The 23,939-nt window shown below is 37.6% G+C and overlaps 1 protein-coding gene across 3 annotated transcripts in view; it reads left to right on the top strand.

The window, feature by feature from the left end:
- Positions 1-23,939, top strand: part of PPP6R3 (protein phosphatase 6 regulatory subunit 3) — a 59,487-nt gene that overhangs the window by 5,767 nt on the left and 29,781 nt on the right. For 2 of the 3 annotated variants that reach the window (XM_031050460.2, XM_031050458.2), the window contains exons 2-12: positions 6,339-6,498; positions 11,690-11,816; positions 13,997-14,229; positions 15,682-15,868; positions 16,723-16,860; positions 17,385-17,450; positions 17,835-17,947; positions 18,635-18,748; positions 19,456-19,585; positions 21,249-21,401; positions 23,314-23,463. In XM_031050460.2, coding sequence (XP_030906320.2) covers positions 11,805-11,816; positions 13,997-14,229; positions 15,682-15,868; positions 16,723-16,860; positions 17,385-17,450; positions 17,835-17,947; positions 18,635-18,748; positions 19,456-19,585; positions 21,249-21,401; positions 23,314-23,463 — 1,296 coding nt within the window. In that variant the 5' untranslated portion in view covers positions 6,339-6,498; positions 11,690-11,804. The remainder of the gene's footprint in view (positions 1-6,338; positions 6,499-11,689; positions 11,817-13,996; positions 14,230-15,681; positions 15,869-16,722; positions 16,861-17,384; positions 17,451-17,834; positions 17,948-18,634; positions 18,749-19,455; positions 19,586-21,248; positions 21,402-23,313; positions 23,464-23,939) is intronic. The other variant, XM_031050459.2, reaches the window with a different exon arrangement.

The following is a 23,939-nucleotide window of genomic DNA, read 5'->3' as shown; positions in this document are numbered from 1 at the left end:
GTTTTGTTTTAACAAGTGCTTTAAAGAAGGGAAATGGAGGAAGATTTAAAGGCAACATAGGTAAAAATCCAGCAGTTGATAAAAGTTGGTGTGAGACCACTGCATAACATGTTGAGCTCTGTAGGCTGCAGGAAAAGATAACTGCTGTTGTGGCTGTGAGTTCATAATAGCTTCAGTGCTTAGTTTTAATTAACTGCTAGATACTTGTAAAACTTCACAATTCCTTCTGAAATTACTGAGTCCTTCCTGTTGCTTTACCAGTGGTGTTATGGGATGTCTTTCCTCATTTCAAAGAGATCATGTCTTTCCTCATTTAAAAGGGATCTACTCTGCCATTAGATTATGAAAGCTTTGTCTCTATTTCTGTAGCATCATTCCTTTTTCAGGCTGAGGCTCTCTTCTGGAGTCACACATTAAGCTTACACATTATGCTGTGAGACCAGTAGTGCATGAGTGAGGACTGAACTTGCAACTTTACTCTTTCTCAACCCATTATAAATGTTTTATTGCTTTTATTTCTCAGTAGTTGTGCCAGGTGCAGTTATCTTATTAGTATAATTCCAGTCATGAATATAAATTCAGTCAGGCATATTGGTTATTTTTTTTCTGTGGTTTTGTTACCTGTTACAGTATTGTTCTTCTGCTGTGCTTCAGTATTACTTATTTATTCCGAGAGCTAAAACAAAACCCAACCAAAAAACCACAAAAAAACAAAAAGCACACCCTCCAAACAACAAGAAAAAACCCCTACAAAAAAAAAACCCCACATACACTCAAAAAACCCAAACAAACAAAAAACAAAAAAACCCAAACAAAAACTCAGATGAACCCTAACACAGCTGAGTCCATGCTGCTTGGATGCTCTGCCTCAGAGATGGAATTTATAAATATAAATTAATCCCTCACTCTCCAGTTAAGAAATAAGGAATTTAGTTATCCAGATTGGAATTATTGTTGGCTCCTTTATGTACCAGAAGCTGTTCTAAAGTCTTTCTGGAGTCTTCTGTTCTCCAGGCTGACCAAGCCCAGCCCCCTGATTCCCTCTCATATTGAAATTGTAATAGAGACAGTGGAAACGTTCAACTACAGTACTGATCTGTATGAGATGGAGGGATTATAGATAATCTCCATGTCTATAACTTTCTTAATTTGAGATTGTAAAGGTTATATGTGTGAAGATTAAGGTCTTCTCTAGAAATGTGAATTGGTGACTATGATGCTATGTAATGGAAATACAAAGCAGCAGAATGCAAGTGAAAATGCTAAATGTCCTTTATTGCAGAGTGGGTTTCTGTATAGGAAAAAAAAAGCAGCAGTGGTGTTGTTACTATTATTATTATTATTTGCAAGCAACAGCCAGTGAATCTATCCCAAAATAACACTGAAAACTAAGTGGCAGTTGAAAAAAAAGTGTTGGAGAGGGAAAGAGTTGAAACTGCCTTTCTTTTATTGTGGCTAAGCCACCTGTAAAGTTTTGTGTCTAGACTTCAAATGTTTCAGACTAACTTAATTTCTATGCTGCTTGCTGCCCTAGTGATTTCACTTTATGGAATGGTAATAAGATTTACTTGACAAAGTCTGCATGAAACTCTGGATATTACCTAAAAGGATAGAAGACTTAAGCTCAGGTCTTAAGTAAATTGACTTACAAGTTTCTGATCAGCAGGGTATTGCTTTTTAGGGCACTGTTGTGTAATGGTGTAGTAAATACTTCACCATGTTAAGTTTTGAGCTAGCATTTTAAATTACTTGCTTTAGGCATGCAGCACAGTAGTTTTCAGTACCTATAATGTAGTAATGTAGCTTTTGGTAACTTTGTCTTGCATTTGGATTAATTATAATATTATTTTGGTAGTTTCTAGGTAATGAAGTAACACTTCTTGGTGAGAGTTGAGACCTCTTCTTGCAGTGGAAGAAAGCTGCTGACTGATGTGTAGGGAGCTAAAGAAGGGACTTGTAGGAAGGAATGGGTGCCAGAAGTATTTTGGTGAATTGCTGTAGGCCTGTCTTGAAAAGGCATGAAGAAAATAAGAGGGAACATAGCCAATTCAAATAAGGGTCATTCCAAAAGATTGTACCCCCAAACTATGGTGTGTTGCTTGAATGGCTTTTTTTTTAAACTCTGTTTGCATGTATGTATTGATCACTTAAAATATTGCACAGCTGATGATCACTTCAATGGAAAGTTTTAGGGTATGAAAGTAATCTCCCTTTGAAAACAGGTTTCTTAAGAAATGCTACTAAATAGAGGTAGGCTTGCCTTTTATTTGCCACTTGCATCTATGGTAAAGTTTTGAAAGGCACTGTGTAACAAGTTTATTCTTCTGATGCTCTAGAGAGAAACACTGAAGTAGAACTTAAAAAGACACTTTTTAAAATTTGAAGAGGAAACAGAGTAAGTAGATCTGGTATTTCCATGTAAGTTTCTGGCTTTTTCTTAATAAGTAGGGTGCATATTGCAGTTGGAAAAAGGTTACCTGATAGGCAGTCTTGATTTTTCTAGTAATGTCCATTAAAGTAGAAGAATTCTGTGGGAAAGGCATACTTCTGTTCAGTGGAGGTACCAGAGACATCTGTGCCTGAAAATGTGGTATAATTGCAATATGTGTCATTTATAAATGTACAGCATGGCAAAACTTGGATTGCCGGAGTGATTTGCTCAAAATATTAATTGTCTGGGGTATGGGGGAAGGAGGAAGAAAGATAGTCTTGATAGCCACTTCAAACTCTTGTGTGTCAGTGAACTTTTGTTGTTTTGATGGTCTCTTAATTTCTCTTCTAGAACTTATTTTTGCATATACCCAGATAAAAATTATTGTAAATCATTCAACTTCTGTAGGTCAGACTTGCTGCAATCTTCTTATTCAAAGCAGTTTTTACTTAGTTTTGTAAGCTAAGTCTCTCTGAAAAGAAGAACTAGTCATGCCGCTATCTGTAGTTTCACTAAGTGCTCATGGTTTAAATAACATGAGGCAGGGGGCTTTCTACTACTTTATGTGACAGAAATAGTGGTAGAATGCTTCTGGAAGATACTGATTCTCAATTCAGTTGTCTCTATCTTGATCATGTAATCCACCTATTTAGTTAGCATCTAGTGCCTGACTTTCTCTACAGAATAATAGAATGGTTTGGGTTGGAAAGGATTTCAAGATCATCTAGTTTCAACCCCCAGCCATGGGCAGGGACAACATCCCATTATGTCACTGAAGGGACCTGTCCAGCCTGGCCTTGAATACTGCCAGCATTCACAAGGACAGCCTTTTCCAGTGCCTGTATATCTATCCTTATATCTAACCTAAATATCCCCTGTTTAAGTTTGAACCTGTTACCCTTTGTCTTATCACTATAGTCCGCGATGAAAAGTCCCTGTCAGCATCCTTGTAGGCCGTCTTCAGATATTGGAAGGCTGCTGTGAGGTCTCCACACAGCTTCTCATTTTCCATGCTGAACAGCCCCAACTTTCTCAGCCTGTTTTCATACAGGAGCTGCTCCAGCCGTCTTACCCTTGTGGCCCTTCACTGGACTTATTCCAGCAGCTCCATATCCTTCTTATGGTGAGAACTGCACACAGTGTTCCAGGAGGGCTCTCAAGAGAGCAGAGCAGAGGGATAGGATCACTCCTTTGACCTGCTGGTCACATTCCTTTTGATGTGGCCCAGTGTATGATTGGCTTTCATATATAATCAGTTAGGTTGGAAAAGACCTTTAAGATAATCAAGTCCAACCATTAACCCTAGGACTGCCAAGACCACCACTAAACCATATCACTGAGGGCCTCATCTACACGATGATACTTTCTGCGCTGTGAGCACACACTGAAGGCTCATGTTCAGTTTCTCATTGACCAACACCCTCAAGTCCTTCACTGCAGGGCTTTCTGAATCACTTCTCTGCTCAACTTGCAGCTGTGCCAGGTATTTCTCTGACCTAGGGGCAGGACCTTACACTTTGCTTTGTTGAACCTCATGAGGTTTGCATTGGCCCTCAAGCATGTCAAGGTCCCTCTGGATGGTATTCTTTCCCTCCAGCATGTCAACTGCACCTAACAGTTGGGTGTCATTGGCAGACTTGCTGAGGGTGCACACAATTCCTCTCTCCATGTTGCTGACAAAGATGTTGAACAGGATCAGTCCCAACACCAGCCCCCGAAGGAGAAAAGTCCAGGTAGACTAAGTTGCTCTACCTCTATCCATCAGTTCTGTAGTCCCATCATAGAAGGCCACCAAATTGGTCTGGCAGGATTTGCCCTTAGTGAAGCAATGTTGTCTGTTGCCAATTGCCTCATTGCTTTTCATGTGACTTAGCATGGCTTCCAGGAGAATCTGCTCCATGATTTTGCCAGGCACACAGGTGAGACTGACTGCTCTGTGGGGATATATTTCACTTTTTCCAGCCATCAGGAACTTTCGCCTGACTACCATGAAATCTCAAATATGATGGACAGTGGCTTAGCTACTTCATTTAAGGATTGCCCAGAGATTCTGAGGGAACTATCAGTAATCTCAAACCCTATCTTCTACTGCAGTGGGCTTAAAGGCTTAATTTGGCCAGTGCCTGCATATGTGTTTTCTGACTTGAGCAGCATGGTCAGAGCACTTGCCAGTGAAGGAAGACTGAGGCAAAGAATTCACTGAGAACCTCAGTCTTCTCCAGATCCAAGGTAGCCAGGTCTCCTGTTTCCTTCAAGAGAGGGTCCACATCATCACTAGTCTTTCTTTGGCAGCAACATTCCTATAGAAGACCGTCTTCTTATCCTTGACATCTGTGGCCAGACTCAATTCTAACTGGGCTTTAGCTTTCCTGAACTGATTCCTAGCTTCTTGGACAGTACCCTTCTTGGAGCTCTACTTTTGAACATAAGTGTGCATTTGAAATGTAGAAGTGATATCCAAGGAGGCTGGAGTAAAGCAAACTTAAGTCCAGTAAACTCCCTTACTTTTTCTGCTCTAGTTAGGCACTTGACTCACAAGGGATTGGCATGTTTACCAGACATACAGACCTAAAGGTCTGGAGATGAGAAACATATTATCTTTGAAAATAGTATGGTTAATATATTACATTGCCTTTAGATTCCTGGTTACTAGAATAGCATTAAAATGTTGTGTTCAAGTGTTTGTGTACAAAGGCATGGAGTCTTTGTGCTTTTGTGAAAAAAATGCAAACGTGTGTGTGTTGGGTTTGGTTCCAGAACTGTTGGAGCTCATAACCTGGTATTTCAAGTCAGAAAAAAATAATTCTTCTCTTTGGCAGGACACTTGAGATGCTTTTTTAAGGTGTATGGGGTGGTGTGGTTTGTTTTTTTGATTTTGTTTTGTTTTCTTGTTTTTGTGTTTTGGTGGTGGGGCTTTCGTTTATTGTTTGTTTCTTTTTGTTGGGGTTTTTTTAGTGGTTTGGTTGGGGTTTTTTTTATGTGATTTTTTTTTTCTTTGTCTTTTTTTCTTAGCTGAAGATACATTTGTGACAAACTCTGGTAGCAGAGCCTTTTGGGCAAATGTTAGGTAGACGTGGACATGAATTAGTGAATGTGCTAAAATCTTTGCTAGCTGCCTTAGTTGCTAGTACTTTTTTTTTTTAATGACCAGTATTACCCCTGTCCTCAAAATAAATAAATGTCTTGTGTGAAACCTACATTGAAGAACGAAATCAAAAAGTCCTGTTTAACTGGTGGAAAAGGAAAGTGAATTTTTGAGTTAGAAATTCATTTTCCAGCTGCCAGAAGCAGCTACACTGAACAAAAGCATCAAATGCTTTTTCTTGCCTATTTGGTGTTGACCAAAGCACAGGCGTTATGCATATCTAATTAAACTCCTTAATGGCACTTTGATTTATGTTGGAAGAATTAATCTATAAAAAAAATTTGTCTTCGTGACTGAATTCGGTTCCTTTATAAGTTTGTATGTGGGCTGTATTGATTCTTTCCAAGTCAAGCTGTTTTCAAATTGAAATTGGCTGAATTGTTTATACAGACTTATGCCAAAATAACTAGCATTCTTAATGTTTGTGTGGGTTTTTTTCTGTGCATTCTTGGGTAGATTGAGTCTTAATGTAAGAAGAATAGTTATAAGGAAATAAAAGACTGATGCAAAAAAAATAGTAATAACGTCTATTCCAGCTCTGAAGATGTTACTTCATATGCAGTTGCTAATTCTTAATTAAAAAAGAGTCTGGATTGGTGTTAGATTCCACAGTCAAGCAGATTTTAAAGGCAGTCTTATTTCAATGAGGCAATGAAGTTTCTTCATTTGTCGCCCAAAAATAAAGGGGAATGTTTAATTCAAGTTGGTTTAAAAATAAGTATTAAACAGTATCAAATTATAATATTTCTTTTTTTGTTGTAGGAAGAAATCTGCTTCATTCACTCCTAATTCAGTCCTGCTAATCTGCTAATACTGTAGACTGAAAAATTTTTTGCTGTTGCCAGAATCCCCTGTAATGGGCAAGGAGCCTGAAAGAATACCAATCATTGTTTTTTAACTTTAAAAAAAATTTGTTTTACAGGTAAGAAACTATTACACTTCACCTACAGCAGTAGATTTAGTTTCTGCATCTGTAAAGCCTTGCATTTTAAGTGGTTCCTGAGTGCTTTTAAGTTTTTCTTGTTCCTGATGGCCACTAAAGACTTAAGTACCTGCTTTCTGTAGGTTCACATTTACAATCTTCTAAGCTGCTCTTCCTTCTGCAGTTCAGACTTTGTGCCCGTTCCTTCCATTTTCTTGCAGCTTTTCTTGGATTGCTTTCTAGATGGCTGTTTCTAACTTTGTCTTTAACCCACCCTGCTGTTACACTATATTCTTTCTCAGCCCTGCTTTGGTCTTATAATGGGAATCAAGGGTCATTAGACGCACTGCTTTGGTTATTCTGTTTGTTTTACAGAGAATATGTTTTGAAGTGTTTTTTGCTTTTGAGCCAGGAGGTGTAATTGCTGCCCACTTTCTCATTCTTTGGGAGAATTTCAAAGCAAATATGTTCATGAACTGACATACATTAGGTATGAATGCTGTTTAGTACTATAGGTTATAATATTGAAGTGTGGTAATACTGTCTTTTGCAACTGAATTTCTGGTACTAAACTGCATGTTTCAGTGTCAAATTGTCCTCTGAATAGCTATGCACTGTTTAGCTTGCTTTTTATATTATTATGGAACTGTCTTCTGTAAGTACATAGATATATGCATTTTGAATATAGTTGGGAGAATTCAAAATAAGAAAATAATTGAATTTTGTGACCAGTGAATGTTTTAAATGTGTAAATACTCAGCTGTTGACATGGAGTTACTAGAAAATAATTAATCCTTCTTATTTGGGCTGGGGAGATCAGTGCCTTACTTGTAGGTATTTCAGGTAATGAAAATCTAATTTATTAGCACACCATAGATTGTGATAGAGTATAAGAATTGACAAGGATACACTTCTACTTGGTATAAAATTGCTCTTGTAACTTCATGGTAAACTGTAGATTTCAGCTGATTTTTGTGCTTTTGCTGGACAATAATGCCCTCTTGAGTTTTTGAGAGATTGGTGTCTTTGAATAAACATTAACTGGTTTGGACTTGTTCATGTACTTCAGCATGCCAAAGCAATTGATTATTGGGATGTACAGTCATAATAGGCATGTGCGTATATGCACATGATGAGTGTTATCTACGTATTATGTAAAAATATATATATATAGTTCTGGTCTAGATAGAAGTGTAGCCAGTATGCATAAATAAGGAAGGCTACTGTGATAAGTAAGGGTGAAAGTGTTATAATTTTTATTTCAATTCTTAACTGCTCTGCTTCCACAGCAGGGTCCCTCTTCCCTTGTCTGATATTTGCCTTCTCATTAGGAGGAAGAGGCAGCTGTTAAAAGAAGATGTTATGAAAATTACTGTGTCTTTATGCAGTTTTCTGACTTGTTTCTCTTCCAGTCAAACAAGGACTACCACATGATGTCCTTTGCTTGCTTTTCACTTGAGTATGTAGTTGCCCTCTAAAGGTATAGTGGTTGTATGTGCTGTAAATGAGTACAGTGTCTGGAAGGAATTGTGTCTATAGTACAAGTTTAAATTGTCCAATAGTCAATGAATGGGAGGAAGTGTTTCTCATGTACTCTGAAATGTTGTTTGGTTACCCAGGAATTCTTGATGGTATTTGGGAGAAAGTGTGGTGTTTTGTTGGCTGTTTGGGGTTTTTTTTTGTTTGTTTGAGGTTTTTTTGGGGTTTTTTTTTTTTGTTGGTTGGGCTTTTTTGGGGGGGTGGTGGGTTTTTTTTTTTGGTGTAAGTGAAACTTTACCTGCAGATTGTTCAAAACACTGAAATATTGCTAGCTTATGTGCAAAGAATGATCCCCCACAATTCCTGAACTTTACAACTCAATGGTGAGGTCTTACTAAGATGATTATGGAATCATAAAATGGTTTGGGTTGGAAGGGACTTCTAAAGCTCATCTAGTCCAGCCTCCCTTCATAAGGCACGCTGCATGGAAAAGAAGGGCTCGCGTGACCCGTGGCAATCAATAAAATAATTGTTAATGCTAAGAAGTGGAATGGGTAAGCCTTCAGGGCAGCTGGCCTCCATGGTACAGAGTACCATGTACCTCTGCAGGTACAGAGTCTGTGCTAAATGGTGCGTGCTGGCTGGGTACTCCTGTGATGCTGTGATTATGGTGTTACAGAAAAGAGCCCTGGTGTGATGCAGTGTTGCCAGGGGAGCCATGCTGGAGGTAGATCCATTTCCATTGTTTCTTCTTGGTCTTAGGGTGGATTCACCTCCATGGGCTACACACCATCTGCTGCATGAGCAGTGGCCATTGCTGCCATGGTGTACTCCCTCTGATGCTGCCTTCTTTTTGTCTGTGTTTCCTGCAACTACTCATCTGCCTTCCCCATCCAAAAATGGGCAGCCACTCACCTTGCTGCTTTGGGAACTTTTTGTTCCAATCATCCTTGAATCTGAGGGCCTTGAGGTTCAGCAGACTGGACCAGCTGCCATGGCCTATGTATTTATAGGGCCTGGAACAAAAGACAGTGAGATAGCTTGTGACATCTGTGGGCCACTGTGGTGGCAACGTATATGGACAAATATGACTGTTCTGCAAGTTGAGGGGGGTCGCAGTGGTCTGAAAGATGCTCTCATGGGTGGAGGAGGAGGATCAGGTGGGCTGAGGGCCCCTTTCCTGAGGATTGCTCCCGTTTGCCATCTTGCTGCCCCTTGGGCACAGGGACTGTCCTCCACCTCCTATCTCGGTGCCTGAAGGACAGGCAGTTGTAGACAGCAGGCTTATAGTAGGTGATGCTCTGGCTGAGTGAAATACAGTTTGAAAAGTAGTCACTCAAGTGTCTTCTCTTTCCATTGGGGTGACTGGGAATTCTGTTTACCTCTAAAATTTTTTGAGACATGCACTTGTGCTTAGCTTTGCTTTGAACAGATGGTCTGCTTCCAGTGTAAGCATAAGCACTCTATAAATTATTATGATGCCTAATTACTGTCGCTTGGAGAAAGGAGGGGAAAAAAATAGAACTGGAAACTAATTAAATGTACCTCAAGGCTAACTGGTTGAGGTTCTATGAAGCTGAAGCTGGCAGAAGGGCATGTGTAGCATTTTAAAGAAATTTAACACATTTAAAGATCTTAAAAAATGGGTAAATTCTTTTAATGATAAAAGCATAATAATTTATCTTCAACATTATTTTGTCCTTCCCCAAACCTGCCTGCCTGTCTGGTTTTTAGAATGCAGTGGATTTCTTGCATCAGAAATGCTTTTATCATTAAGAAATACAAGACCTTGAAAGCCTGTAGTGGCATCAAGGACTTTTTTTCTAGTTGCTTTCCTTGTATCCAACTACTAAGTTGTCTTTTGTTAGCTGCTACACAGGAGCTGTAAACCCCTGTTTAGCTGAAGTAGGCTGAATAATTTAGGATGTATTTCAGTCATGGGAAAGTTTGCTGTTGCAAAAGTAACTGATTTTTCATCTGTGCACTTGAACCCTCTAGTAAGAAAATAGGGTGCTACATAAAAAATCCTGACAGTTGCGTTAGTTTTTTTATAACAGTCCTTGTAACTCTATGTAGTATTTCTCAGACTTTGGTATATTGCAGAATCTTCAGCTTGACACTGACATGCTTTTTCTTTTAGAAGTTTCTCTTGCTTGAAAAGTGAAACTAGGTATTACTGTAAAATCTACAAAGTTCCCACTGGAAGCTCTATATGCTTTTAACATCCCTTTGTCAGGTAAAACCAGCCTTCATCTGACTAGCAGAGGTCCCTCTGTTTTCTTTCTGCACTGGTCTAGATCCCTGTGTCTGCTTGTAGCCACCAATACCCACCTGTGAGGCACCAAGTTGTAAGTAACTCCATGCAGAGTGTGTTTCTTGTGTTTACCTGAGGATGATGCTTAAAAGGTAAATGAGCAGCTAACTTTAATAGCTTACTTATTTGCTTAAGGGACTTCTGGATGCTTTAAAGTAATGAGTCTGTTTTGTAAAAAGTTCAGTATAGGAGATGTTGTCAACAATGCTTGTCTGACTGGAATTCGTATCTTCATCCTGTAGCTTGAAAGCAGAGATGTCTGTGTTCAGGAAAGGTGTTTGATAGCTGTATCGACTGGAAGCTACAGAAACTTACTGAGATGGTTGTTACCAGCTTCTTTTGATGGAGATGCCAGTTAAGCCTTCGGCCTTCAGAAAGAACCACAGGCTTAATTACTGTTAAACAAAATACTGTGTGGTTTTCTTCAGTTGTACTAGGCAGAAGGCTAAACATTTTTTCTGGTCTGAAAGAACAGCTTCTAAGATTTATTTCTTCCCTTTAGTAAACAACTCAAGTGAGAATTTCAGTTACCTCTATCTCAGAGCAGTTGACAGGCTTTCTGCATTTTGGCGGGGTGCTTTCTTCTTTTCAGATTTAAGTCAGGTGTTTACCATGTGGAATGTTATTTCAGCATTCATTCAAAGAAGAATCTGCGAACAGTATTAACCAGGGGAACAAAGCAATATTTTTCTGAATGGTAGGTGGTCCTTAAGATCTTGAATTGATGTAACTGGCACATCAGCAAGTTGATGTGAACATTCAGAAGTGTTGTTTCCCTGAACTGTTAAGTCTGTTAGTCTTGCTATCTGGAAATTTTCAGAGATTATGGAAAGCCAACTCAAGTTACAAACGACAAATATCTGCAGCACCTTCACTGTCTTTTTCTTTTTACACTTGAGAGTTTTTAGTATTATCCTGGATTACTTTTCTTCTAGAAGTATCTAATCTTGAGCATATCTAATATTTAGGAGTCTCTTACATCTTTAATTGAATCCAAATGCGATTTTTCTGCTCATATTGGTAGTGGAGTTGAACATTGGCAGTACCACAACCCAGTTGATTTGCAGAGTTTATCTTTGCAGATAGTGCAATTTAGGAGGAGCATCCCTGATCTGTGGACATCAGGCGTAATTGTGACTGTGTTAATGGGACTGAAATTTGAAAAACATGAAGATAATTAAGAATTTCAGAATTGGTAGGTTTGGGGACAGAGGGTAGAAAAGTAGGCTGTGGGAAGAATAAATAACAACTTTGTTTTTTAAACTTCCATTCAGAACTATGTTAGACCGATTCTAGATTATTGCCGGTGATAACGCCTAAGAAAATTCTCTTTTCTCCAGGGTTCCTGGACTTCCTCTTTGGCGCATTTTATGTTGTTTATCTTTCCTTACTTCAAAGGACCTGGGCTCCTGTTGAAAAGTGACGGAATAATCTCTGGCCGGCACCTGCCATGTTGAGGGAGCACCCCTAAAAGAGCTTGCCTGCGAGACAGTTTGTGAAATAACGCAGTAACATGTTTGCAGTAGTATGCCTTTTTTTTTTTCCCTTCTGTTTTCCATTGTTGAATTTCTCTTGAAATAAGTAACTGAGGAATACATTGAAGCTACTGAAATGAGCTTTATTCACTGCAGAGGGATTTACACCTGGAATTAGCATTGATGCTTGTTACTTGCAAAGATGTTGCTTTCATTAATCGTGGCAAGGGGAATGATTTGATCCACTTTCTAGAGGCTTAAAAAAGGCAAACCAAACAAAACTTATCCCATGGTTTTAATAATGCACTAGTTTCACTTGCTTACAGGAAATCTGTGTAGGCTGAATACCCACCCACAAGCTAGTGTGTTTAACAATTTTGTATAATTTGATTTAATCTAATTCATGAGATCAGATGTTTTGAACCCTACTTGTAAATTTACTAATTCTTTTTACTAGATGATAATTTTTCTGGGTTTTTTTACCACTTAATCCTTGCATGGGGTCTGAGATGATTTTAAGTACTGATACTGCAATTGAGATTAGCTCTACCTTTTTCTGATTTGACTCCCATATCTTTAAAGAGAAAGCTATGTAATCTAGGGGCAGTTATGCATACTTATACATTCTGACAAAAGGCTAAGCAAAACAAGATGGCAGTAAGTGATCGGTGTGTAATGGTTAAAGCAGCAGTGAAAATCCTGAAAGCAATTAAAACTTCTCCATAGTGAATATACCAGGCTTTTCAGTGTTTAGGCCAAATACTGGCAGTCTTGCTGCTGAAGATAATCATAAGGGGCTTGCTGGATGCTTGGACTTTTATCTGTTTTTTTAAACTGCTCTGGTACTAAATTTGGCACTTCACTGTTGTAAATAGCATTAGTGAGGATGCTGAATCCACTTTTAACTTGGAAATAAATGCTTAAAGCTGTCTTTATCTTAGTTTGCATAAGAATTAGGGTTTTTTTGGGGGGGGGAAGGGGAGTAGGTTTTTATAAGAATGTACAGCAAAAGCATTAAAGCTTGCTGATTCATACCCCCTGCAGCTTACAGATGTGTTCTTGCTAAAATACTACTATTCATCTATGTTCTTGCAGTAACCGTATGTCCTCACAGCTGATGTGGCTGATGCACAGCAGTAATGTATTGAATTGGAAGGCAGTTACTAAAGGAACAAAGGGGATGTTTCCTTATGAGTACTGCTTAAAAACCAATTACTGCTTCCAATTGTAAGGAAAGGAAAAAAATGTTTCTGTTGCTGCATTATAGTATCTGTAGTATCTTTTAGTCCACATTCTGCATTCATGTAAGACCAGCTATACTGTGTCAGAGGTTAAATGTCATAACCAAGACCTGTTTTGGAGAGGAGGGAGTGGAGCGAATGCTTGTATTGAGCTTAATGTGAAATGAAAGCAAGCTCTATCATAGACTGAAATATTCTTTCCTGATAGCACGGTTGTCTTGGTAGCAACTGGTTGTGAAGTGTCTTAGAGCAACAGAATTAACATATGCCAAAGCCTTTTATAAGGAAAGGTGAGGTTGCTCATCATTACCCATTTCTCTTACGGCCTTTTGCAATGTTTGTATTTGGGACCACTGACCTTTCACATGTTTGAATAAGATATTTTATGTCCCATGTTATTCCTCCTGTGTCAAGTTTGTGGAGGCAAGTGCAGTGAGTGAGTAGGTCCTGTGTTGAAATTACTTCCAGCACTTTGATGTGTACTGCCAGCAAGTTAAAATCTGTTACAATTTCTTCACCTTCATAGGTGTGTCCTTCAGTGGTAGGGGTAGTACTCAAGTGCATTTATGCAGTGCTCATTTTATCTTTCCCAGCTCTATTAATTGCTGAGCACATGGTTCTGAACCTGAAACCTGGTCCATAAACCTAAACCAGAGGTAACCTTATTTCTTTAATGCAGAGTAACATGTTCCTTGCAAGTAAGTAAAACCCTGGAGCTATCTAACTTTGTATTTGGATGTTAGAATATTGGCTGTTGCTGAAGGTACAAAAATTACTACAGACTATTTATTCATCTTTAATCAAGCCTGATTTTATAACGTTTGATTGTCAGCATCTACTGTTGTGTTTCATTTGAGTTCTAAAAGTTTCTATGTGTGCAGGTACCTTTGGGGTTAGAAGCTATAAAATACTAGTATGAAGTGTTACCTACAAATACTGCTTAAATAGATTTGTAAACTTAACACTTTGTGTATATTCTTCTTATCCAGACCAGCATGTTTTGGAAATTTGACCTCCATTCGTCATCCCACATAGATACACTTCTAGAGAGAGAAGATGTAACACTGAAGGAATTGATGGATGAAGAGGATGTTCTGCAAGAGTGCAAGGCTCAGAATCGCAAACTTATAGATTTTCTGCTGAAGTTAGAATGTTTGGAAGACTTAGTTTCATTTATTATCGAAGAGCCACCCCAAGACATGGATGAACAAATTCGATATAAGTAGGAAAATTTTTGGGGTGGGGGAAACTTGGGAAGGTGGAAAGAGGGGTATCTTACTCTGGTTAATTTGATAGTGTGTTTTGCATTCATACTTGCTAGTACAATACCATTATCTTTAGAGCAAGGTTTTTTTCAGGAAGCTTTGTAGAACTTAAAAATAAGTCTAGTATTTGCATTTTCTCAAATGGAAGCCTCTTATCCACAAATGCAACCAAAACCAATTGCTGTCCAAAGGAGGTTTAAAGAAAAAAATTAAAAAAAAAATAGCTCTCATGAAGAACCTCGTAATTGTGATGATTAAGGAAACAGTTGAATGAAAACCCCCGTTTGGTAGTATAGTTAAGTGCTTGACTTTATTTTATTGATGATTGGAAAGATGTTTTGAAGATCTTATGGAAGAATATACTCAACATGTGATTACTGGTGTTTTCCTTTGCAGAGGAATTGTAGGAATTCCTTTGTATGAATTAATTAGCTATGGCCGTGACTTCACCTAGGTTGCTGAGAAGGTTCAAACTCAAAAGTCAACCTAGCAGTTTGTATAAAAGAATTTATAATGTTGGGGGACTATTTTAGAGTTGTCTATGCAGAGAGTAGCTTTTTTTCTTAAAACAGTATGGGAGAAAAATAAGAATAATTAGCTACACTGTTAGTTGCAGCACTTTGCTGTTTCTGGTAAACCAAGCCTCCTGTAAGTGTTTCTAGCATCTGAAACTTAAGCTTCTTTCGTTTAAAAACCTTAGGCTGTCAGTCAAAGTTCTCTTTAGTCTGAGTAGGTGATAGTACATCAAATGCAGGAAATTACTGGTCTTGATGGCTTCATAGTTGAATTACTCAACGTTCTGAACTCTACTTTGGTGTTGTGAAGCAGTACTAGCTAATTTTGCAGATTTTGTCAGACTGACAAGTTTACTGAGCTTCTACAGAACTGCAATATGTATATATATTTTAATATCCTGAAACTACTCCTTTTAGCCTTTTTAATAATCCCTGTTATATTGGAGAGAGGCAAACACACTGTTTTTTCCCCAGTATTAGTCCCGTACTTCAGTCTGCTTAACCTCTTGGTAACTAACTTTTTCCTATCAAAAAAAAGAAATTATTTCTGCAAGGAGAAGACTTGAACAGATAGACTTAATGGTAGAAGACCTTAATAGTAGGTCTTAAGATAAAAGCTTGCCCTTTCCTTTCTCCATTTCCCTAGTGTTGTCCTGTTGCTACTGAAAATCAGAGTAGTCCATTTCTTAAATGAAAGAATAGTTTGTATGCTGAATGTACACTTATGTTACAGTGCAGTAGTTTGCTGCTTTACTTAGTGCAGACCAGCCCTGCTTGAAAACTTGGTCAGAAGCTTTACCAGATTCTGATCTCAGAGCTGGGAGTATGACAACTTTGAAGTATGACTAAAAGTATGATACTTTTTTGTTTGTTTCTTTCTTTTTTTACCCCCAGATATCCAAATATATCATGTGAGCTGCTTACATCAGATGTCTCACAGATAAATGATAGGCTGGGAGAAGAAGAATCCTTACTTATGAAACTGTACAGTTTCCTCCTGAATGAATCTCCTCTAAACCCTTTACTGGCCAGTTTCTTCAGCAAGGTGCTAAGTATTCTAATAAGCAGAAAACCAGAAGAGGTAAATATTTGCAACCTCTCCAATTTAACAAGTGCTCTAATAAAGTTGTATTTGGCAATACTGCTTAAAGACTACCTGCTTGAGGATAGCAGCAAAGTCAAAAGAGGGCATTCAACTTCTATACTAGCTGAAGATGCTAACCATTTCTAATGGTATGCACAGAATTAAAAAAATGTATTTCAATAAGTATGATGTATTTGATTTGCATTTGCCTGAGCTATGTATGTGATCAGTATAAGAGTGCTTACCTTTTGGCTTAGCTTAGCTCTATTTTATATTATGATACTTGGATTAATTATTAAAGGTGAAGGTAAGTGATTTGAATTGGTAGGAGTGCATCCAACTTGGTGTAAAGAGTTGGTCTAGAACAAGTTAAGAGATGTTTGGTGTCCTTGTTCATAAATGTTGTTGCACTGTTCATGTGGCCCAGTACTGCAAATAGCTTCAGTGACGGGCTGTCAGACCTCAGCAAATGAAGTTTGTGACTGTTCTTTGCATTATGTTAAGGTCTTGCTGTGTCAAGCTTTGCTCTCTAAGAAGGAATGAGAGTAATTTGTACCAAAAAGGATAGCTAACAGTGCATTGGATTATAAGTAGCTTATGGTCAGCCAGTTAGGCTTGAGAGGAGGCCCAAGACACACTGCACATTGTATGGATCTGTCCTGTGCCATTTTTGCCACTTTATACATGTATATTAGTTTATTTTGCCTTGTACTGAAAGCTTTAAGTAGCAAAAGTGTCTTAAGAATTTCTTATGTATTTTCTCCATTTGAGAGAAGCTAAATCTAGTTGGTATAATTTGCCATGTGAAATACAGATAAGTAAATGCAAGTTTAATTCTTTTTAATTTCTAGATTGTGGATTTTTTAAAGAAAAAACATGATTTTGTAGACCTCATTATTAAGCACATAGGGACCTCTGCTATCATGGACTTGCTGCTCAGGCTACTGACTTGCATAGAACCTCCACAGCCTCGGCAAGAAGTGTTAAATGTAAGTGTCTCAAAAGGTTTTCATCTGACATTTGTGAACTGTAAAATGACTTATATTTTGATGGGTTTACTAAGTTTAGTTCTTCAGTGTGCTGAAGTTCAGTGTGTGGGGTTTGGTTTGGTTTTGTGGGGTTTTGGGCTGCTTTTGTTTGTTTGTTTGTTTCATGGTGCTGCTAGTACTTTTCCAGCACAGCCACTGTGCTGGTGGAGATGACTTAGAACTTGAGAGGCTGATCTGTTCCCCTGGGTTTTAGTATCTAACTTACAACTGCCAGATGTAGTTTTAAAAAAGTTTTGGACTTCAGTGAGCATGTTTTTATATTTTTGGCCATGTATTTAAAAATAAGGCTTTATATTTTATGATTGCTTAGAAACACTTTTACTGTTTATTTCTGAAGTATTGTTAGTCCTTGTTTAGTACTATTGATAGTATGACTTACCACAATTGTCAAATGACTACTTTTAATTTTGTTAATTCATTCACATGGATAAAACTCTTGCTAAGATTCACAAACACTTTTACAGTGGCTAAATGAGGAGCGAATCATCCAGCGGCTTGTAGAAATCGTACATCCATCTCAAGATGAAGATGTAAGTATTGGTCTGAAGCTCTTCTGGGTCTGTCTGTTCAGCAAGTTGCTGTACAACATAGTACTAGATTTTTTTGGGTTGACTGTTTTCTGTCCTTCATTTCAGTAAGCTGTGCCCACTTTTCCCTCTTTTTGGTCCCACTTCAATCCATATCAAAGGCTTATATGTGTTTTATGTTTTGCCACCTTAATATGCAAAATATTCTTGCCTCATGCCTCAAGTTTGTTATGTCTTGTTAAGGTTTTGTTATAGCATAAAGCTATTGTCTGAATGTTTATTGTGTAGGAGAGATTTGTCTGAGGTGAAACTTCCGCCTTTAGTTGAAGAGTGACAGTCTAGCTTGTTGTTACTCTTACAGTGAAAAGCTTTATTTTTCTGTTCCAGAGGCATTCAAATGCATCACAGTCACTCTGTGAAATTATTCGTTTAAGCAGAGACCAGATGTTACAAGTACAGAACAGTTCAGAACCGGATCCACTGCTTGCAAGTCTAGAGAAGTAAGTTGGCTTGCTCCATTCCTGACTGTATTTTCAGTTCATAAAAAGGTTTTTAATTTCTGACCTTGAAAACCATTAGAAATGGCAAGCTCCACTCTTTAGTTGAATTTTCTTGACTGCCATCTCTGTGGTGCAAAATAATTCAGCAGGTAAGCAGAGCCCGCCTGGAGGACTTCTTGGGGTGAGATGTGTCTCATTAAAATATTTCCTGCTTTACCAGAGTTAGTGGGATCAAACTTGCGGAGGTCAGCGTGATATTTTGCAGAGTATACACGGGAGATTTTGCCTTTATCTGTTACTTGTTGTAACTTAATCCAATTGTGTGTTTCTACCAGAGAAGATTCTTCTGTATTCCCTTCTTTGTTTTGCTGGTTATAGGTTTAGGTTTATGAGGCTGTTGTGGGAAGCTGAATCAGGGTTTTTTTGTCTGATTGAAAAGTTCCCTTTTGTACTGTTGTTTCTCAGTAGATCCTATGGAAGGATCTAAATCTAGATTAATGGAAGGAATGGGAAAATATGATCGGGACAGTGAGTGATTGTCCTAGTGGTACTTGCTAGCTTGAAATAGGTACTGGTTTTCACTGTATTGTTCCTTTATGAATTTTACATGTGCAACTGGTAGCTATTTCTGTTAACAGTTGTATTTGGAGGTAGTGTTTTATCTGATACCAATAATTTTCTTTTCAGGCAAGAAATCATAGAGCAGCTGCTATCTAATATTTTTCATAAAGAAAAAAATGAATCTGCAATAGTCAGTGCAATCCAAATACTATTGACCTTACTTGAGACAAGACGACAGACGTAAGTGTTCTTTCTTCACTTAAATTATGCCTGCATAATGTAGCTACTGTTCAACAATTGTGTCTTCACATACTTATGACTGAATCATTTTTGTGGCCTGTTGTAACTGAAGAGGTAAAAGAGCAAACCAAGTGATTGCAGTTGGCGTTATTACACTTTCACCAAATGACTGGTCTTTCTGCTGTTTTTTCTAGAAGCTAGTTTGTACCACTTGACAGGTCAGGCTAATTACATTACTCTCTTCCTTGTATCCCGAAAGAATCTGATGAAAGTATGTACAGTAAAGTATGGGGGTATTGACTTTTTAAAAGGTTATTTCTAATTTTATTATATCCTAATGTTGAGAAACTGCTGTCCTCTGTGGTACATTCAACTTTATGTACCACTGTATCATAGATAGATATATGATAGATGGATATATGAGAGAAACTCTTCATCTGCCTCAAAAGAGGAAATAGAACAACTGTAATTTATAATCTCAAAAACATATTGGAGATTTCAAGTGCAATAAACCTAAAAATACTAGGGCTGATGTTTGGAAAAATCTTGCTCGGCTGTTACTTGACACTTCGCATTTGTAACCTTATGTTTTTACTTGCTTTATTATTTTCACATGCCTTCAGAACCATGACACACTCAAAATAATACTTTAAAGATGTTTTACAACTAGTTTTGATATTAATTATCAGATTTTAATTGTGTTTTAGATTTGAAGGCCATATAGAGATCTGTCCTCCTGGCATGAGCAATTCAAAATATTCAGTCAATAAAAGTGTTTTAGAAGCCATAAAAGCACGACTTTCATCCTTCCATGAACTCCTACTTGAGCCTCCAAAAGTAAGTGAAACCTTGTGTTACCAAATTAATTGAGACAAGACACTCACTGTGTGACTGTGTTTCAGGCAGGTGATAATAACAAAACAAACCTAGTTTGACAAATTCTGGGCAAGTGCCCAGGCTTCTTTCTAGCCTCTTGAGGGCCTTGGTGTTCATTATTCTTGTCCCTGAGCCAATGTGTTCTGCTAATTGATACGCTTTTCCAATTTAAACTTTGTTTAATTGGCAGAATAGCCTTGAAGCAATTACTTTTTTCAGAAAGCAGTGAAAAGAGATTTGCCATATATGCTTAAAGTGGGTCCTGCTTTCTGCTTGGAAATCTGATCTGAATAAGAAATACAGACTATGGATGCAGGAATTGTTGGGAATATTGGCATCGCCCAGATGAGATTTGCGCAATTACCCTAGACTCGCCCAGAACTCAAGTAGACTGGCTCCACAGCACATACCCTGCACTCTCTAAGCATGTTAAATTCTTTAGGCTTTTTAACTGATTCAGGCAACTCGCCTATGTCATGCTGTTGCAAAAGATAAATACGGGATGTATAAATAAGGGGTTTACCTATGATCCATTGTCACTGCAAAATTTTAACTAAAGCACAGCACCCTAAACTGCATTCCACAGTCCATAGGGGAAAAGGACTTGTGTGCCAAAGTGAAAATAATGACCAGAGATGTATAAAGTACCACACAGGGGGGATCAAAGTAGTATTATTTCAGTGTAAAGATGAAACCTCAAAATTTCCAAATGCTGAATAGGTAATAAAGAAACTGTCTTGTCTTTATTGCAATAACCTGGCAAAGTACAGGTCTATATTAAAATAAAAGCAGGGTCACATTAGATACTTGAGCAACATATTCAATGACTTCAGTAGATGACTTATTCGAAAGCTAAGTATGTCCAACTGTCAGAAAATACGCATTTTGAGCATCCTTAGATTTTTGTCATATGTAAAGAGTGGCATAAACGAACTAGCAAGATGTCAATTTCTGGTGCAGGGGTGGCACTGGTAAGGGAAAAAAACCATCCAGTGATAGTGGTCTCATCAAAATGTGTTTGTACCTTAAGATAGGATATTTTCATTATGAATTTCCCTGCCCATTGTACATTCTCTACAAGATTTTTAGGTCTCAGATTAGCTAATACCATTTTTTCTTATTGGCTGGTTATGTAACACTGGCTAACATGAGCATAAGACCAGAGAAGGTCATTGCTTACTGCAGTTCTTCTTAAGTTAGGCTTGGTTTGTTGAGTTCTCACAATATTTCATTACAATATTCATAGACTGTCCACCTAGCTGTTCTGTGTATATCGTAGCAATGTAGACTATAGTTGGATTGACTAGCGAGAAGCATTTCCTAGGAAGTATCTCCTAATTCCTTTCAGGATTGGGTAGAATGAATCTACTTTGAGATCCTCTCTGTAATTAACAATAGATTTTTACAATATCGTTGGTCTTCGTGTCTGTTTTTACTGTTTTGTGTGGCTAATTTTAGTTAAAATAGCTGTAGTGTTCAGAATAAAAAGTTGGGGCTTTGCTGGGTGAAGGCAAGATTTAAGGACTACTTGTTTATATATATTAAGCACTACCTTGTCATTGTGCATAGTAACGATGAGCTGGTATTTTAATGGATTTTATGTATGTACAATTTTCTTTTTCAGAAAAGTGTCATGAAGACAACCTGGGGTGTGTTGGATCCACCTGTGGGAAACACGCGTTTAAATGTGATTAGATTAATATCTAGCCTTCTACAGACAAATATAAGCAGTGTGAATCAGGAGCTTATAGAGCTTAATAGCATAGGAGTAATACTGGTAAGAATATTATGCTGCCTTCATTTTTATGGATTGTTATTAAGATCTAATATATTTTTTCTGTCACTGCAGATAATTTGCTAGCCTAATTTTTCAGACTTGTAGCTTTTGTTGCACAATTTAAGAACACTTAATAGTGGATTTTACAGTTAAATGTTGACTTCTGACATGAATTTTCCTCTGACCGCTTGAATTGTTCTTATCCTCTACACCTTCATAAATACATTAAGTGGTTTTCTTAACAGGCTTATTTTTTCACCTGTATGTTCTCAGGTTTTCAAGGCTTCCCCTGCTTGTTTTCATTCTTTTACTAAGTTGTTCCCTCAAAACCTTTTTTCCTCTGAGTAATACCCATCATATCAAATGGTATCTCAGCATTGTCCTATAAACAGACAGATATTCTTGGTGGCTTGTATGCCTTCAGTCATCTAAAACCAGTATGTTTCACTAAAAACTTTGAGTCAGTTAGCTCGCTGATTTTGCAAATGTGGAGTGTGTACTGTAAGTATTTCCTGCCTTATACCTAAGCTGTAGCAAGGCATACTCTTTGTATTTAGGTTGGCCAAAAAATGCAAATGTTGGTAATTTGATTTAAAAAAAAAATAACCAGCAAAAAATGCTTGAACATACTATAGCTTTTGAATGCAAAATGTAAACTCCTGAGCAGGCAGTTGCAAACTTACCGTGTATTTTCTTTGCCCCAGATGGTTTTAGTCTAAAATAACTTTTTGCTCCAGCTGATTAATACAACTACATTTGTACTGTCTTAACTGAAATTCCTCTGCATAACTTGGGTTTGCAACCAGGTGCTAAATTTGCCATAACCTATTTCCTGGGTGTGTTGTCTATGGGAGTGTACATGTTGTGAACACCTACGTGGTCTTATAAGGTGGTTATTTTGTAAACCAAATTCAGTGAGGTTTGAACATGCTTTTCTATTGCAGGTTTTATATAGAGCAAGAAAAATAATTATAGCCATATAAACTTCTTGGTGCTGCATTCTATTTGGTGCAACACAAATGCTTTATTGTGCACACTTGACTGTTAGGAAAAGTAATTGTTTAGCTCTAGTAGCATATGGAAGGATGTCCTTAGTTCAGGAGAACTGACGGAAACTTGGATTTGGAATCATTAGCTGTGTTTTGAACGAGACTTAATTTTTTTTAATACTGTTCCAATCACTGCATATATTAATTTCATTTTACGAGTGACAGTTTTGCAGTTAGTCAAAAATAACTGGACATAGAGCTTGAAAAAAATCTTTAAGAGGGAAGATGCAGAGAACCAGGAATACAACTAAACGAACACTGTTTTATCTCAACTTCAGTATTTGCCTATCATGTGTAATGTATTTAATAATCTTAAACTGCATCTAGATTTTCTGAGGTAGCCTTCTGTCATAGCAGAATAAAATCAGTAGAGTTTGGGTTCAGAACAGGTAGATATAATTTTGTAAGGAATGTCACTGAGGTGGGGAGCACATTATAAATGGTATTGTAGATGCTAGAAGGTTAAGTGAACTCAAAGAGGAGTCTCAAGGCCTGCTCAGGGCATTAATTATACTTTTGACTTGCAGTGACTTGGGCTGCAGCTAGAAGCCTTGTAAATAGGGAAGGTCATTCCCTCCTTCATTCTCTGAACATGCATTATTGGTTACCACAGCTTAAAATTCAGTTAGAGTTGAGTTTTTGTTCTGATCCAGTATCCTAGCCCTTGTGTTCAGATTATGGCAAGCACAATAATTAACTTTTTTGTAGGTTACAAAGTTTCTTTTGTACAATAATACTTATTGTAAAACTTACAGAACTTGTTCCAGTGTAATAATTCAGATGCCTTTCTGGGGCGAGACTATTGGTTGTGTTTAACGAAAAGACCTTGGTTTGTGCAAACCTTGTGGAATTTGTATTTTCAGGACATGTTCTTTAAGTACACATGGAATAACTTTTTGCATACGCAAGTAGAAATCTGTATTGCATTGATTCTTGCAAATCCTCTTGAAAGCACAGAAAATGGCACAATTACAGATCAGGATTCCACTGGGGACAATCTCTTGCTGAAACACGTAAGTTCTGGGTTTTGGGGAATCTCTTAAATTTTTTTATCTCCCAGCTGTGGTAGCAGTTACTCTTACATAAAACATATCCTGATTTTACTTTATTAATAGAATGAATAGGAATATTTCTCTGTTTGTCTTTACTACGTCCATTTAGGGTGTTAAACATGAAAGTGCCATAGAGTAGACTTGCTGCCCTGAAGCAGGCATGAGTGCAGACCTACAAGTACTTATTTTCCTTGAAGGAGGAATTCCTCTTACTTCAAGAATAAAAATTGCTATTTCAGTAGCTTTATGCTACCACAACTCAGCAGCTGCAAAGACAAGTCAAAATAATGTAGGTTTAGCTTTTAGATTTCTAGTTGGCATAGAACTGCTGCTTCAGAACTTTTTAAATGCTTTGAAATTATTTATCCTGAACGTGAAATTAGTTGTCTTGCAAGGCTTCAGTGTTTGTTAAAAGCAACTGTAAAATGCATTATAGT

This window comes from Melopsittacus undulatus, chromosome 8, assembly GCF_012275295.1.
Source record: "Melopsittacus undulatus isolate bMelUnd1 chromosome 8, bMelUnd1.mat.Z, whole genome shotgun sequence".
Classification (NCBI taxonomy): domain Eukaryota; kingdom Metazoa; phylum Chordata; class Aves; order Psittaciformes; family Psittaculidae; genus Melopsittacus; species Melopsittacus undulatus.
This window is presented reverse-complemented; position numbering and strand designations above follow the sequence as displayed.